This window comes from Metopolophium dirhodum, chromosome 5 (assembly GCF_019925205.1).
Source record: "Metopolophium dirhodum isolate CAU chromosome 5, ASM1992520v1, whole genome shotgun sequence".
Lineage (NCBI taxonomy): Eukaryota > Metazoa > Arthropoda > Insecta > Hemiptera > Aphididae > Metopolophium > Metopolophium dirhodum.
This window is the reverse complement of record NC_083564.1, coordinates 33454201-33471093: the sequence shown is the minus strand read 5'-3', so window position 1 is coordinate 33471093 and position 16893 is coordinate 33454201. Positions and strand designations below refer to the sequence as shown.

Below are 16893 nucleotides of genomic sequence, written 5' to 3'. Positions count from 1 at the left end.
TTATATTTACCTGATAAACAGAATTCATTAACCTTGTCCAATAAATTATGAAATTCGTCATTGTAATCTTCCAACTTCCTAATATACATTTCGTCCATATTGACAAAAGCCGTCAAATAAACTATACTGCCCGGTTTCAAGGTAGTAACATTACATTCTACTAAAGATTGATCTAAAATTAATGTAATATAATAATAGCTAAATCCTTAAATTAATTTAGTTTAAACCTGATTTGAACTCTTCATCAATTTCAATCAAATCATTTATATTTATTTCCTTGATATTTTCAAACATTAATTCCTTTAGACGATCATTTACACTTTCGTTTTCTTCAGTTTTCAGTATTACCTCATTTGTGTTGTCTTCTATCATGTCCTATTTTTTACAAAACTTGTTGAGTAAACGATGATCCAATAATTATTAATTCATAAACAACTTACTATTATCAAGGCCTTCTCAGAGATCAAAGTGACATATTCACGAGCTGCCTCATTTAATATAGTAGATGAAACATTTTTCAGTTTAACCAAAATAGTAGAAGGAATCACCTAAAAATAATGATACAACACAAACATATTATAATATTAACTTTTCTGGTGTAATCATTTTCTTAATAAAATCCATCAGTTAAAATAAACTATATGATATACATTTGAAAAAGTATATGGATCATAAAATATGATCGTTATATTTCCAGATTATCAGAATCTTACAAATTAAAATGTAATAATATGAATTTTGTTTCATTTTATACAATACAAATCTAATTTAATTCAAACAAACCTAAAAAAAAAGTTTTTAAGACTAAAAATTAAATATTACACAGTTATGAATGTAATTGATTTTACAATGGTATTTTTTTTTTGTGTGTGCGTCTGTGTACACGATAAGTAATCGAAGAAAAGCTTTGATTTTCAACTTCAAAATCTCTTCTGGTGGGTAAATGAATCTAGTTGCTTGCACAAAAAAAACTTGAAAATTTAATGCAAGGTTCCTCATAAGTTGTTGTTGGTGGAAATTAAAAAAAAAGTTGAGCGGAAGTCCACAATAATGTTTTATGAGCATCTAAAGTTATTAGAATTTTGACAAAATTATCAAAATTACAAATATGTTCTTATAATTTTAAAAAATTGTAATTTTCTATTAAAAATACAGGCACAATTTTTTATGTAAGCATTTTAAGTTTTATGTTGACAACATTTATCAAATTTTTTTTGAAAAAACTACTTTTTACAAATTTTCCTATGCCTATAAATAACTCAAAAAGTGTCATATATTTTGAAAATGAATGGTATTAATATTTAGTATATAATATAGAGGTTACCATTGCCATTGGTTACAATTCAAAAAAGTTAACCTAACCTAACTGGCCCCCCTGCCATCCTGTCATTGTGAATTTTTTTTTAAATAATAGAAGATTGGTGATTTTTTTAAATTAGTTAACAAAGCAAGGTATACTGACGTCAATTTTCCCATGAAGTGATATACATTAAAATCAAAATATACCAATAGTGCCTTATTTTATATTTAATTGTTTTAATGGGCAAAGTTGGGTTATGGTATTTAATAAAAACTATATAATATTTTCCAATATCATCCCAAATCTCAAAATTTAAAAATAAACCTCGAGCACTTCTTTTTAAATATATACTGTTTTATTTTTTAAAACAAATTTTACTCACCTGTTTTAATTCAGTGGAAAGATTGACGATATCAGATAAACTGACATTCTCGTCCATTCCAAAATCAATAAAATGTACATCATAACTATTATCGTTTACTTTTTTCGTAACTTTTCCTCTGTAGAAAGATCCGTCTATTGATTTAGCTCCAATTAAATCGTTTAGTTTTGGTAATTTTCCAATAGGGGTTTCTTTAAACGTTTCAAAAATTATAACACTTTGGAAAAATATAATCACATTTTATGAACACTAAAATAGAAATAGCAATAATTACCTGCTGAACAGTACAAATTTACATTTTCTATGAAATTTGAAAGCTCGTCAGTATCATCTTCAACTTTACGAACAAAGCAGTTATGTACATTTATGAATGTTGTAATGTAAACTGAATCTCCTTTTTTTAATCCTGGTACAGTTCTGTTACTAGCTGTATTTTCTTCAATGTTAACATTATCTAAAACATAAATTATAATATATTTTAATTATTTTAATAATATGCATGTGAACACGCATGGTTACCATCGATAATGAAACAGCCCCGCTCTTATGATATTAAATTTTCCCAAGTATTGTTAGAAACTTTTACGGCAGTTTTTTCATTTAAAAAAAGTCCATCAAATCACTAAAAGTGGACATTCCGTGAATCTAAACGACTTCAAACGCCATTCCAAACACCTAATATTACTTATCCTTGATCAACGTATTAATTTATCTTCAAATTACTGTCATTGATAAACTCTTAATTTCCAATATTAATAAATCCCTCAAAAGCATTTACAGTAGTAAAAAAAAAATTTAACCCATTTAAATAATGTCACTGGACACTTCCATCACATCATCCAGTCAATAAAATTCCCACATGTATTTACTCGGTTTGTATTTCAAAGTAGATTGTAAATTTTCTTGTTACATAATATTAAGTAATAAAAAAATATATAGATATGCTAATTCTAAATTTCATTAAAATCACTATTAGGTAGTTAGATACATTTATATGGTATAATAAATAAATTAAATCTGCAATAGTTTAAGATTAAAACAAATAAAATCTGTTTTATGTTTATTTTTAACTATTCTTTTGGTATTACAATTATAAATATTAACAGTGTTCTATAGCCTACCTTGTTCAAGTTGATTTTTTACATCTGTTGTTGACATACCGTCATCATTATTCAGTAATTCATTTAATCGTTTATTCACATTCTCATTACTACTCACTGTTGTTAAAGAAACATCCTTAAGGGGCTGTACTGGAGAAAATTCCTAAATTAAAATATAAAATATAATATAAAATCCTTAGAATGATGAAAAAAATAATTTTTGTCTTTAGATAAAATAACAATTTTAAGACATTATGAACTATGATAAATAACAATATTCATTAAAATTTGTAAACAATGATTATAATCTATAAACAAAAGTATAATGTATATGTTGCCACATAAAAGAGTAACCTCAGGCACGCTTCGGCGCATTTTGACAATGGGTGGGACAACATCAAGTTCAGTACTTTAACCTAACTTAACAAACTTTAAATCCACCTATTCTGTATTTTGGTAAGAGCTACTTTTTAACCACAGTGTTGAAAACACCGATGTTGGACTGTTGACAAAAACCACCAAGGGGTGTAATTTGTTGCCACCCTTAATTACTCTTATATGAGACAGAATATATAATATAATTTAGCAAATTACATTAAGGGGATTCAAACTGTGATTTTCTATTTTTGTCTAACACACACGCGCTACATAGTATTTTAGACTGATTCTATGTCAAACATACCAATTGATCTAATGAAGCGATAAGAATTCTAAAAACAGATTTCAATTTATCATAAAGTCTACTTGAAATCGACCTTCCTACATTTTTGATACTATCCCCCAAATTCCTAAAAATGTCATATTAAAAAATAGTATTTAAAAATTGTTGTATTTTAATTTTTGGAGAAGTTAAAATCAAAAAATCAAAAATGTGTGAAGATCGATTTCAAGTAGACTTGACAAAAAACTCAAATCTGTTTTTAGAATTATTATTGCTTCATTAGATCAATTGGTATGTTAGACAAAGAACCAATCTAAAATCCTATATCACGGGTGTGTTAGACAAAAACAGAAAATCAGTTTCGATTCTCCTTAAGGATGGCAAAACTAACATTTTTTTCTCCACCTGTCTATAAACATAATATTGCCGGTATGGAAATCTGTACTTCCACAGCAAAATAGTTTTTTAATATTTTCATTTTTTCAAGATAAACGTGTTATAATTAATTTTAAACTATTAATAACTTATTTTAAAACTTTTTATCAGCCATATTTCTATTGCACAGGAAATAAGCTTCTTCATAAAATGCATTATAGATCCATTTGTCTTAAACAGAACGAAAGTCGTAATTGTGGAAATACGGAATACCTATATCAGAGATTCACACGGGAGACAGCCAAAGAAAATAAATGTTAGTATGCAACCTAATATTAACTCAAATGATACAATTTAATTATACTGTTTATAATAAAAACATTTCATTATGGATAAATATTTTAAAATAGAAAGATACATTTTGAATAATTATAAATAAATATAAAAAAATAAACATGAGTAAAACAAAAAATAAATTTAATATTTCAATTCTTATTAAGATAGATTTATGAAAAAGTTTTAATTTCAATACTTACGATTATCATTGGTTCACAAGTTGACAATAAATTAGATACATAGTTTAAAGCATCTACATTCAATGGAATATCATTTACTCCTTTTAAAGTAATTTTAATCACATTTGAAGGAGTCTATAAATAGAAAAAATCAAAATATGTATTTAACTGAAATAAACAATGAATAAATTACCATAAAATGCTTGGGAATTTCAAATATTTTTGATGAAGGTACATTATCCTTATCACCAAAATCAATAAACTGCAATGAATAAGTGACGTCGTCAATTTTTTTTAAAACTTTACCCCGGTAAAAATTATCATCTATAGTAGACTGAGCTCCAACAATTTCTCCAATTACCAAAGGCCTATTAATTGGTACCGCTAAAACAAATAATAAACAATTAATTTATCTATTTCAAGTTCAATGAATTTATTTTATATATAAATCATAAAAATATAGTTTATATTTACCTGATAGACAGAATTCATTAACCATATCCAAGAATTTTTCATGGTCGTCATCATGATCTTCTAACTTTCTAATATATATTTCTTTCAGATCCACAACACCAGTCATGTAAACTATACTGCCAGATGGCAAGGAACATTTTAATTGTTCTGGCATAGCTAAAGAATCTAAATTTATTTTTTCTTTAACTTTATTTAATTAATATTATTAGGAAAAAACTAAACCTGATTTCACCCAGGAGTCAACTTTCACAGGAATAACTGTATTGGATTGTAAATTAAATAATTTATTGGAATCATGTACACAGTTGTTTAAATTTGCATGATCATGGTCATTTGATGGATCTTCCACAAATTTCTAGTTAAAAAAAAAATAATTAACATTTAATTATTTAACATAAACTACAATTTCTTAAACATAAAAAAAAGCAATAATAAGAACATATTATTATAAATTAACTGTACACATAATTTTCTTTAGTTATTAAACAATTATAAATAATAATATAACCATCTTAGTTCTAACTGTTTAGTGGTTTAGTAAAACCAAGTTTTTGATTAAAATAATAATGACTTTGAATAAAAACAATTAAATGATATTAATGATCACTTCAACACAAGTTCAAATAACAAGTAATTAACCACAGGTTAACCTATGTTTAACATTATAAAACATTATTTAACATATCTATTTTGAGAAATAATTGTGTTATTACAGCTTAAAATTATATCTACCATGTATTTCATATTTTCTCTATCCCAATTGAATCTAATCTAAGAAAATTAAACGTACAGTAAAACCTTATTATAACGGAATCTCTCAGTGCCAACTGTTTTTCCATTATAAATGTGGTTTTGTAAAAGGGAGACTATAATATACAGGATATAGTTATAAGAGACTGTCATTATTTCTCTTTGAAAGGAAATTTTAGTCTTATAGGGACTCAATAAGGAGGTTTTACTGTACTTATTTTGAAAAACCCCATATAATCTATAATAGAGTTAAACTTTTATAATAATTGATAATATAATATGTACACATAATATATGAATTTATAACAATGTCAAAACCATTTTATTATAAATTAATAAAATGTTCACAAGCTTAATAGGAATAAGCTGGACATTTAAATTAATTTAAGTATATTACAACTGACATGTTATGTAATCTTGATATTTAAATTAAACAAATAGTTTCCAATATTAATATATTATAAGGAATACAATACTTCACATTTATCTTACTAGAAGTTCTTTAATACGTTCATTTACATCTTCATTGTTATTAATAATAGTTAAAGTTACAGAATCCAAACCAAAAGGATTGTGGTCAGGGTATTCCTAAAATATGATAAAAGATTAATAATTAAATATTGAAATATAATCAATGAAAAATTAAATCAAAAAAAAAAATACAATGTAATAATATGTTGAAGAAACTTAAATAATAACATTAAGTTTTAATTTTACATTATCTCTTGCAATAAGTTAAAAATATTTTGGTATAACTGGCTATCTTATGGTTGTTCCCAAATAAATATTGAGCAAATTTCAAAAGAACACTATATAGTGCAATAATAATGTACTATTTAACTTTATTTTAATTAAATTGACATGTTGATTTCTTACCAATACCATGCTTGTAGAATTTTCAAATAACTGTTTAAAATACAAAAACATCTCAGGTGTCCAAGGCTTTAAAGTTATATCTTTTAAACCAACTAAACATACAGTTGGTGGAATCTAGGATACATAAATAAAGAGCATATACAGTGTACATATGTTAGCATACCTATATGAATTATATATAATTCCACCATTTAATATTATATATATTAAATCAATAATATAGTCTATACCTTTTTTAAAGTATCTGGTAAATCAACTATACAATCAATTGAAGCAGATATCACACAGCCATTGTCTATTAAATATAAAGAAAACCATGCATTTTTTAACAAGTCAATGACTTTGCATCTGTAAAATTTATCTGTGCATTTTACAGCAACAATATCTCCTGCAATGAGGTTTCTTAAAATAATTGGAGCTGAAAAAATAAAAGTACTTAAAATAATACCAACAATAATGCACCACATTTGCCAATTATTTTATCTGAACTACAATTACCATTTCCACAATGTATTTGCAATTGTTTACAAACATTAACAAAATGATCAACACTTCTCACAAATATATGCCTCCAATCATAAATATCTACTTTAGCTATGACAACAGAACTACCATTTTTAAACATAATTGAATTATAATTTGAGTCTTCGCTATTCACACATTTCTGTAGATCCCAATTTTTTATGATGAACTCAATAGATGTAGTTTTAAAAAAAAGTTTCATGGTCTTATATGTTTTATTATTTGGTTTAATTGTTATAGGTTCAAATTTTGCATTATATTCTTTGAAGTTCTGAAATTAAGATAAAAATTAAAATTAAAATGTTATCATTCAATTTTAATGTTGGAATATTATTTTTACACCAACATTCTTACAATGATTTAAATTGAAAATGTAAAGGAATTAATATTAGGTGTAGGAATCTCTACTTTCATAAAAGCATCATATCCTTCCAAACCAGATCCAGGAAATATGACATAAACACATAATTATAATATCACATGTAACTAAAATAACTTTAGCCTTTCATGTATCATACTTAAAATATGTTGTATAAATCTTTCAATTGTAATGTATTTCAGAAAAGCCAATAAAGTTAGCAGATGTAGGGTATGTAAAAATAAAAGAAAAAAACATTAGGTGTTAATGTTAGGTACTATAGATTTAATGAACTTATATATTTTTAATTGTAATCAATATGGTTTTAGAAAAGGAGTCTTAACTAATTATGCTTTTTTAATGTAATTAGACATATATATGAATATATTAATGTTAAAGATAAGGTGGGTATTAACAATATTTATTGAAATGTAAAAACAATTGATTCTATTGATTAAAATATTATAATTAAAAAACTGGAATATTGTAATATTCAAAGAGTGCCAATTGATTCATTTAAATCATATTTTTTGAATAAATCACAAGTACCTAGTTAGAAATTAGAATAGATATTACTCACATCATAGCCATAGACTTTAGTGAGTAGAACAAACTTGTAAAATTGCATGTAATCTCAATTGTATCAAATATATTGTGTTGGTAAATAAATATTATTAATATTATTATTATTTTTATTAGACTAATGCCGGGTTGCACAAAATTAAATGAATCAATAGTGAACTTATGGGGTAACCTAAAAGTAACCTAACCCTTAAACAAGATTTAGTGGCCCACGATTGGTTCATTAAATTTTTATTTTATATTTACCTCTCCACTGGGATTGAAAACATGTTTTGTATATATTTACCAAAATATGTATTTATTAATATTTAACATTTATTTACCTTTGAAATGTATCGTTAATAATCATTGATCATTATAATAAAAAAAGCATTCAGGTGATTTAAAAAAAAATTATTATTAATTTGAAAAGTTCAAAAGACAAACCAGTGAAGTACTGACGAACTAGAATTAATTAATTTTTTCAATTATATAATATAGTTTAAAAAGGTTTTAAGTGTCTAAAGAACAATGTATAGGCACTTGTATGTTATGCTATTGGTATTGTCTAAGTTATATAACTAGGTTACTCATTCACAATTAAAAGTTACATTGTACTTTTCTCTTTTTGTGCTTTGATAATTTATAAGTTCAAAAAAAAAAAAAAGGTTAATACAAGATTCTTATAAGTTTGTCTACCTTCATCAAAAACCAAATGTCTACTGGAAAGTCAAATTAATTTTTTACAAGTGTTTGAAGTTAAGACTACGGATATTTTTCATTAAATTAACAAATTCTCATTCAACGATATTTTCTTATTTTGTTTTTATTCAATAACTAATAAAGTAATAACTGTAGATACTTGAAATGTACACTATTTGTTTATTGTATTATTTTTTATACTTGATACAATTTTCAAATATGTTGACTTTTTTCAAGTTGCTTCCGGACATTTTCAATTTTTTTGGTTTTTTTTTTTAATAAATGTAAATTCAATTTTTTTAATTTGGTCAAAATGCTTGAAAATGTAATACAAGGCTGAAGGCTCCTCACTTATTGTTACAATACCAGTTTAAAAATATTAAAAATACATGGTCAAGATTTTTTTATATTCGTTCATTTTGGTTTTCCAAATTAATCTGGCTATATAGTTAGTACATTTTTTTCTCCAAAATAACGACCATAACATGATTTTACCTAGCCCCTAACCGGTCAATATTCTTTATACATTTACTAATGTAAATTTTAACTTTAAAAGTAACTTAGTTACATATAATTGTAACTTATATCTATTAACTCATCATAAAAGTATCTAGTAACTTGTAACTAGTTACATCATTATTGAGTAACTTGTAACCAGTTACAATAAATTGAGTAACTTGCCCAATCCTGTCTATATAAATATCTATATCTATACTAATGTTTAAGATATTATAATTTTAATAGAAAAAATTGTGATATACTCAAAAATGTTTAGTTAATTGAAAATTAATAAAACAATAATTCAACATCCAATTACATAAAAAAAAACTAAATAAGCTGAGAATTTTGAATTTACCTCCATTAAATGTTGTAATTTTCCATAAGGACAAATGCATTTAACCTCAGCTTCAAATGTAATAACTGGTATATGTTTGTACTTTTCTGGAATATCTTTAAGTTTTTTTGTTTTAGTCAATTCACCAGTTTCGCAAAATGCAACATTAGCCTGATGGTGTAAAATAGATACAACATAGCACCGCATCCATGTTTTATTTTGAGGATGTAGACAAGCCAGTAACGAACCCGGTTGTACATTATACCTTAATTTAAATTTTAAAAAATTAATACAAGTGCATGAATCTATACATATAAGATGAAAAATAGCAAAATAGTAGAAACATTAATTTAATTTATAAAATTAATAGAAGTGGTAACTTTTTTTTAGAATTTCCTTTTGACAATAGGTAATAAAATATATCATTATAGAAGACAACTGGTTTACAAAGTTGAAAAAATAAGAAAAATATAAAACAATAATCAAACAAACAAAATATAGAACTTACAAAGGTATAACTGGTTCATTTAATAAAGCCAAATTCATATCCTCATTATTAATATATTCACACTCTTGCAACAACAGATGAAAAATAAACGTATTGTATTTGTTCCTTACAATATTTTTAATTTTTCCAGTTATTCCAATGTCCAAATAGTTTAAAGTGTCATTAAGTAATGGAAATGGTGATCTAAAAATAATCAATCAAGTGATCACCTACTGTTGTATATGTTATTAAAAATGTATATAGTACTATTGGTTTTAAATTGACAATTGTACTATACACAAATTAAAAATATAAATTATTAGTTATCTGTTTATAATCATTAATAGTATTTAATTTCATTTTAAAATAAATAATAGTAACTTGTACCTACCTTTCCGATTCCATGTTAACTTCTGGAATCAAACACTCAATTAATACTCAAAATAAGTGTACTGTAAACAAAAAAATATTTACTTAATTATCAAATTTTTTCTAACTAATAAATTAATATAAAATATAATACTTATGACCAAGGCTTTAGTCATGACTTTAGTCATTTGTGTATTTGTTTAGAAAGTGCATATTAAAATTCTGATTCAATACAAATTCGATCCATAGTACGTATATTTCAAATACAAACATTTTACATATTATATTAGACAACTAATTAATTAAAAATTAATTTATTCATCAACAGTTTTATTGTTATCAATAAAAAATTGTATCAAATGTTGAACATTTTTTTAAAAAAGCGTCATCACCAGGACTGTGGATTTATGCACTAAAAAACCTTAAAAAATGTTTGTCAAACATGTTAATTGTCGGAATTTGATTAAAAATACTGGAAAATGAACTAAAAAAGAAAATATGACCTAAAAATGCAAATTCACAGCCCTAATAAATACATAATATATTTTCTTCAATAAATATCATATTTTAGCATATTTTTCAAATTTTTACTACATATTATGATGTTTTTTAACACATATGTATGTGCAAATTTGAGTTATTTTTAGTGCATAAGTACCGAGCCTTGCTTATGACTGATTTTTTTAGTAATTTATATATAATAAAACAACTAACAACCATGAAGATAACAACTAAGTACATATTAACACATAATTATACAATTTGTAATTAAAACATTTATACCTGTGGCATATAACATAGGGTACAAGTGTTGTTCAGGCAACACCTTAAATTTTGGTGGGTATTAATAGAAGGAAAATAGGACATTTTTTAGATCGGTATAACAATATTATGAGGGGTAGGTCACCTAAAATGATTTGAGCAACGCCAATTTTTTTATGATACATGCCACTGTTGTATATGTTAAGGTGAATGTTGACATTCACCGAAATTTCTGGTGAATGTCAATTTCTTCTTAGATGTAGACATTCACTGGTGAATGTTGACATGCACCATCTGTTTTTGGTGAATGTTAACATGTTGTAAAAAAAGATGAATACCTAGTGATAAAATAATTTTTACAAACCATAAGTTATTTTATTTTATATTATAAAAATTATTTGTTGCAACAAGATAAACTGTTATGACATTTTGAGTTACATAAAATGCCTGAGGATCTACAACTACACTTCTTCGATACACACTTTGCCTTACAATATTGCATTTCATGTACCCCTGTCCACCTGTTTGAGAAATTGAAGTGGAAGCTTTCCTTAAGGACACGGATTGGTCTGTAGCAACTTCTTCAGGAGATAATAGTTGTTCTTTACATACAGCAAATTGATTACGGGTGTATAATTAATTTATTACACCCTCTGTTGTGCCTAGTGTGTAAAATTCATTATGTAATTCACTAATTACACGGGTTCGTCCTCCGTGGCCTGTTTTGATATGGGTATCATGGATAATATCGAATAAATCTTCATTTTTCACGAAGTAAATTATTTTTGTTTCAGCCAGGTTTCAATGGAACAATAAGTTGGTTGAAAGACAATAACTTGCACTTCATAAACTTGAGAACGTCTTCAACACATTTGTTATATTTTTCAGTACTCAAATAAAAATTGTTGTCTTCTCTTTTTGTACTTAATATAGCGTTAAATTTTTCGTAAAAAACTTCTCGTATGTTCTCCATTATACACGTGAACAATTAGTAGGTAACTCAAACGTATCACAAATTCAATCAGTCACAACAGTCTACCTTTTCGTTCGTGTAAGCAAGGTAAATGAAATACGTTGACACTGGTCGATATAAACGTATTTTTCATCACTACTAAATTAGGTACGATGACTGACGTATCGCCAATTATGCGATTAAGCAAAAGCTTAGTGTGTGAGAGAGAAAGATAGGTAGAATAGAGATAGAAGAGAGATAGGTAGTGGGTACAGGCAGACAGACAGACAGATACCGTAACGTTAAATGCCTAAATGTCTATGATAATATTATATAGATCATTAAACACCGTTCGATTAAATATTGTGTGAACAATATCATATCTATAAACATTTACTATCTTAACGTATGACACGATAACGTCTATACTCCAATTTTAACTAAACATGTCTAACATTCACCAAAACTCAATTGTGAATGTCAACACTCACCGATAATCGTTGCGAATGTTGACATTCACTGGTGACTGTTGGCAAATTTTTAATATTTATTCAAAATGTTGCCATTCACCAAAAACAGCAGTGAATGTCAACATTCATCGGTGAATGTCAACATTCACCAAATGTCGTCATTCACCTTAACATATACATGAATACTCATCAGTTCATCATAATATGAATAAAATAGGTAATTAACTTTCTAAAACTCACCTTCAAATAATTTTAACGGTCATAATTTATGACATTGTTCTTTTTACACGTCATGTTTCATGTATGTGATTATAGTAATTAATACCCGCAAAACTGTTTTAACTCAATAACGCATAAAAATAGTAATCCTTAACTGGTAGCTCCAACAAAAAAAACTCACTATAATTTTAAAAATGTACCTATAGATGTGTAAATTATTCATTTTTAAGGGAATATTTCAACAAAATAAAAGAATAAATATGCATATTTTTATTTTAAGTTTTAAAGCACACAAGTATACTTCAGTTTTAGGTACATATATGTTTGGAATAGACTTCCTAAAAATGAATAAATGTCCATACATAAAAATATCAAGATTACACATGCCAATGAATTTAATTGTCTATAGATGTTAGTTATTTGAATATAACATAAATATATGTCTCAGTCTTGCACATAATTTAACTATTTATATTATCAATCCTACTTTTAAGGTTTAACCAAACCTCCATAATTTAATATTACCTATTAAATATTTTGAATAAACATAAGTAATTTAGCTAAATAACCAACAGAAGATTAACGCAATTTTTCTTAATATAAAAACGCATTTATAATATACATTAAGTCAATCACAAAGAAGTACTTAATTAAAATATCAATAAAACCAACTTAAACTTGATTACAAAAATAAATAAAAATTACTAAATAGGCGTAATATACTGAAAAAAACCATAAATTATTTCTATTCAAAGTCATTTTATTTTATATTAATAGCTATCAATAAAACTAAAAACCTACTTATTATTAGTTTATATATACAAAATTAACAGTTCAAACTCCGGTTCAAACAATAGGAAATGTGTAGGTACAAAATGTTAGTTATGTAAATAAAATACATTTACTTACATATATTATGTACCAAAAAAGCATTAACTTGTAATAACAGTAGGCAAGTAATGAAAAGATTTATAATAGCTCCTAAAAAAATTATATAGCAACAATTTATGACTAACTAATTAATTTCACATTTTTACACTATTAATAGTGGTCAACATAAAATACAATTTAAGTAAAGTGAAGTGAAGTAAAAAATTATAATGTATAAAAATATTTGAAAAAATAGCGATAAAGGCTCAGTAAAACAGAAAGCGGGCATTTTTTCCGATGAATGTTGTTAGGAACTTTTTTTGTGGTTGGGACATCCTGAATGCTATGTAATATGTAATATTATTAACAGCTACCTAGCTAGTTTAGCAAAAATTTTAATATTAACAGGCTATTAAAAGAAAAACTACAAGAAATCGTGTAACCGAAGTTAAGAGTTAAGTAATAAACAAATACTTACTTGAGAGGAACAGCCACGACGGGGTGTACTGTTCGAGATCCGAATATACAATCATACAAGTAATACCTTGAGTGCCTATTCAAACATTCACTACACACTTCGTACTGATCAAATATCTGAGAAAATATTTGCGATTTGTGAATAATGTTAGGCTAATTAACTCGGCAAATATATAATTGTAATAGTAAATTAACAAAAAACAAGTACAAGAACTACAAGTCAGAAGTCACTAGTCACGTTAAAATCTTCCAACACGGCAGTCAGGCAGTCAGCAACAAAAAAACATGTTCGGAAATAGATGGCTTTGGGTTATGGCCGAATATTAATTTCAAGAAACGAACTAACCTAAAAATTGAGAGAACAGACGCTCTATGTTACAACTAAATTAATGCAATTTTTAAATTATTTAATTTATTTTTGACCGTGTGAATATAATACGGCGAAAATTTCATAAATTTACACTACGGATAGAATATCAGAATATGTGCTTCTTTTTAACCAAAATGTTTTATTATATTCATCATGTTAAGAATTCAAAAATGTTTATTTTTTCATTGTTTTGGATAAACTGTCATTTTTCAATAATAATTGTCATTCGCTAATACAATATTATTGTGTTCAAATTCTATTTATACCGTTAAATGAAAGCATAGTGCATGATATACCAGCTGATAGTTGATACCTGTATATTATCTTAAAATCGTGCTCGCCACTCGGTACTGAACGATAACAAAATAATCAAAGTGAAAGGCGCAATTCCACAAAACGTCCAGATAATACGGTAATTCCTATTATGTAATATAATTGATTATAAATACTATAATAATAGTAATAAATAATGCCAAATGGCTAATACTTTAAATAGTTTAAATCATTTAAAGTATTTGATAATGCTGAATGCTTAGAAATTAGAATTAAGATCATGATATCACGGTTTAAGATAATATATTGTTAGGTATTTTATATACATCGTGGATCGTAATCAAAATGTATAAGTAGTGGCGCAAACTTGAAGGGTTGTTGGGAGTCAGTGGTGTGGGACTAAGTCCTCCCAAAAGTCTCGACAAGACCGACCCCACAGTTAATAGATAATAGATATATTTTTCTATTAACCGTGACAAGACCCCTGGGGACGAAAATATAAATACTCTTAAGAGGACGTCACACCCGCATTTGTTGTACTGTTGTCTCCGTTTTACAGAGTTACAAAATATGTTCAACATCGTAAAAACTGTTTTGCGCGGGACAACTTTACTCCCTCTGTATTTATAGTAGAAATGTAGAATTACCAAAATTCCGCAAGGAATATGGAAGAACTTTATCTGCGTCGTAGTGTTATTATTATTTGGATAATGTCACGGCTATAGTATCTATGGCCGTGGCCCGTGGATAATATAAATACATTTAAAGTTATCAGTTTCAACTTTCAATAGGGTTTTGTTTGGTTTTTTTCATTTAATTAATAAAAACTATTAGTTAGTGCTATCAAAAAATAAAAACACTACCTACAACACAAATAAAGTTCTTCCCTTAGCGTTGTGGAATTTTGGTAATTTTATTCTACTACAAATACCGCCAGCAGAAGGAATAAAGTTGTCCCGCGCAAAACGGTTTTTGCTATGTTGTACATTTGAAAGACGGAAACCACACATGCGGGTTTGACGTCCTCATAATTTAACTTAAAAAAAATCAAGCAAGTGTAGCTAGTAGGTAGCTACTCTGCTCACTGGCCTCTGCTGTACAATAATTATCGAGTGTCGGAGTGTACCGTGTACCTTGTCATTGAGTAGGTCAGTGAAGACTGAAGACACTCGCCACTGTAATGCAGGCCGCAGGAGACGACAACCCACGTCCCACATGTCAATTTTATATAATGATATTAAAATTTTAACAAATGTTTATATTTTCCCCCTCCCCCATTATTTTAAAAAGTACTGAAAATAATTTTCAACCCCTCCACCCCCTCAAAAAAAAGCACTCGCTAAATTCAATTTGGTACCAGATTCTAGAAATCTCCCTTAAGGTCAATGATCAAAGCATTTTTTCTACTTAAAAAAGTCTTCAAACATAAAAATTTTAAAAAAACACATTGTAAAATCAAGTCATTGCTTCGCTCAGAACCTAAAGACTAAAAATGTTCTGGTGGCTTGAGGATCTTAGTATCTTATCCCATTAACATTTTTCCTATTTGAACCACGCTACTGGATCTACTTAGTACCATGTACCTCAGTGGCATATTTAGGTTTTTGTCAAGGTGGGGGGTAGGGTTGATATGATTTTATCCAGTAGCCCCGCTTTTAAAGCTAGATGCATTAAGTTAGGACTCTGAAAAATGTTGCATATTATATACAGCATATGGGGAGAGGATTGATCCCCTTGATTTCCCCGCTCCCCCCTGTAATTACGCTACTGATGTAACTACTATACTCAATTCCAAATAAGAATGACCACTTTTTTTTTTGCACATGTGGAATATGGTTGAAACTTTGGACAATACAGTTTACTATGTATAGACAGCAGTGTTTCAAGACGTGAAACTGTAGAACTACAGTGAACTGTATTGTCATATCGTTTTCACAACAATCCAGGTGCGTAAAAAAAAAATTGGCCATTTTTATTTGGAATAGCCGAATAGAGTACTTATAGACTATAGTAACTATACTAACATAGCTAATATGTATACAATTTTCAATAATCAATATCTATATCAATTAACAATACAGTACCTAATACCTATCAATGATTAATCATTGCCTCAATTATTAATACTCAAATAATAAATAAAATTTAGTAATACACTATTATTGTGTTTATGTATTTGTTTGAGTGTTTGATAATTTAAATTCAAAAGATGGTTTAGTTTGGTGCTACAGAC

At 26.8% G+C, this 16893-nt stretch overlaps 1 protein-coding gene across 8 annotated transcripts in view; it reads right to left on the bottom strand.

Annotated features, from left to right (window-relative positions):
* The window catches only part of LOC132945306 (uncharacterized), a 45083-nt gene extending 30500 nt beyond the window's left edge, over nt 1-14583 (bottom strand). For 2 of the 8 annotated variants that reach the window (XM_061015009.1, XM_061015011.1), the window contains exons 1-18: nt 14019-14582; nt 10290-10350; nt 9920-10102; nt 9433-9676; nt 6932-7226; nt 6664-6851; nt 6434-6547; nt 6050-6145; nt 5030-5162; nt 4808-4972; nt 4527-4717; nt 4355-4468; nt 2804-2945; nt 1957-2136; nt 1683-1873; nt 441-548; nt 228-375; nt 11-172 (exon numbers count right to left, since the gene is read on the bottom strand). In XM_061015009.1, coding sequence (XP_060870992.1) covers nt 11-172; nt 228-375; nt 441-548; nt 1683-1873; nt 1957-2136; nt 2804-2945; nt 4355-4468; nt 4527-4717; nt 4808-4972; nt 5030-5162; nt 6050-6145; nt 6434-6547; nt 6664-6851; nt 6932-7226; nt 9433-9676; nt 9920-10102; nt 10290-10303 — 2668 coding nt within the window. In that variant the 5' untranslated portion in view covers nt 10304-10350; nt 14019-14582. Of the gene's footprint in view, nt 1-10; nt 173-227; nt 376-440; nt 549-1682; nt 1874-1956; nt 2137-2803; nt 2946-4354; nt 4469-4526; nt 4718-4807; nt 4973-5029; nt 5163-6049; nt 6146-6433; nt 6548-6663; nt 6852-6931; nt 7227-9432; nt 9677-9919; nt 10103-10289; nt 10351-14018 lie in introns of all 8 variants that reach the window. The other 6 variants (XM_061015010.1, XM_061015013.1, XM_061015014.1 and 3 more) reach the window with 6 other exon arrangements.
* Between the last annotated feature and the right edge of the window lie 2310 nt (nt 14584-16893).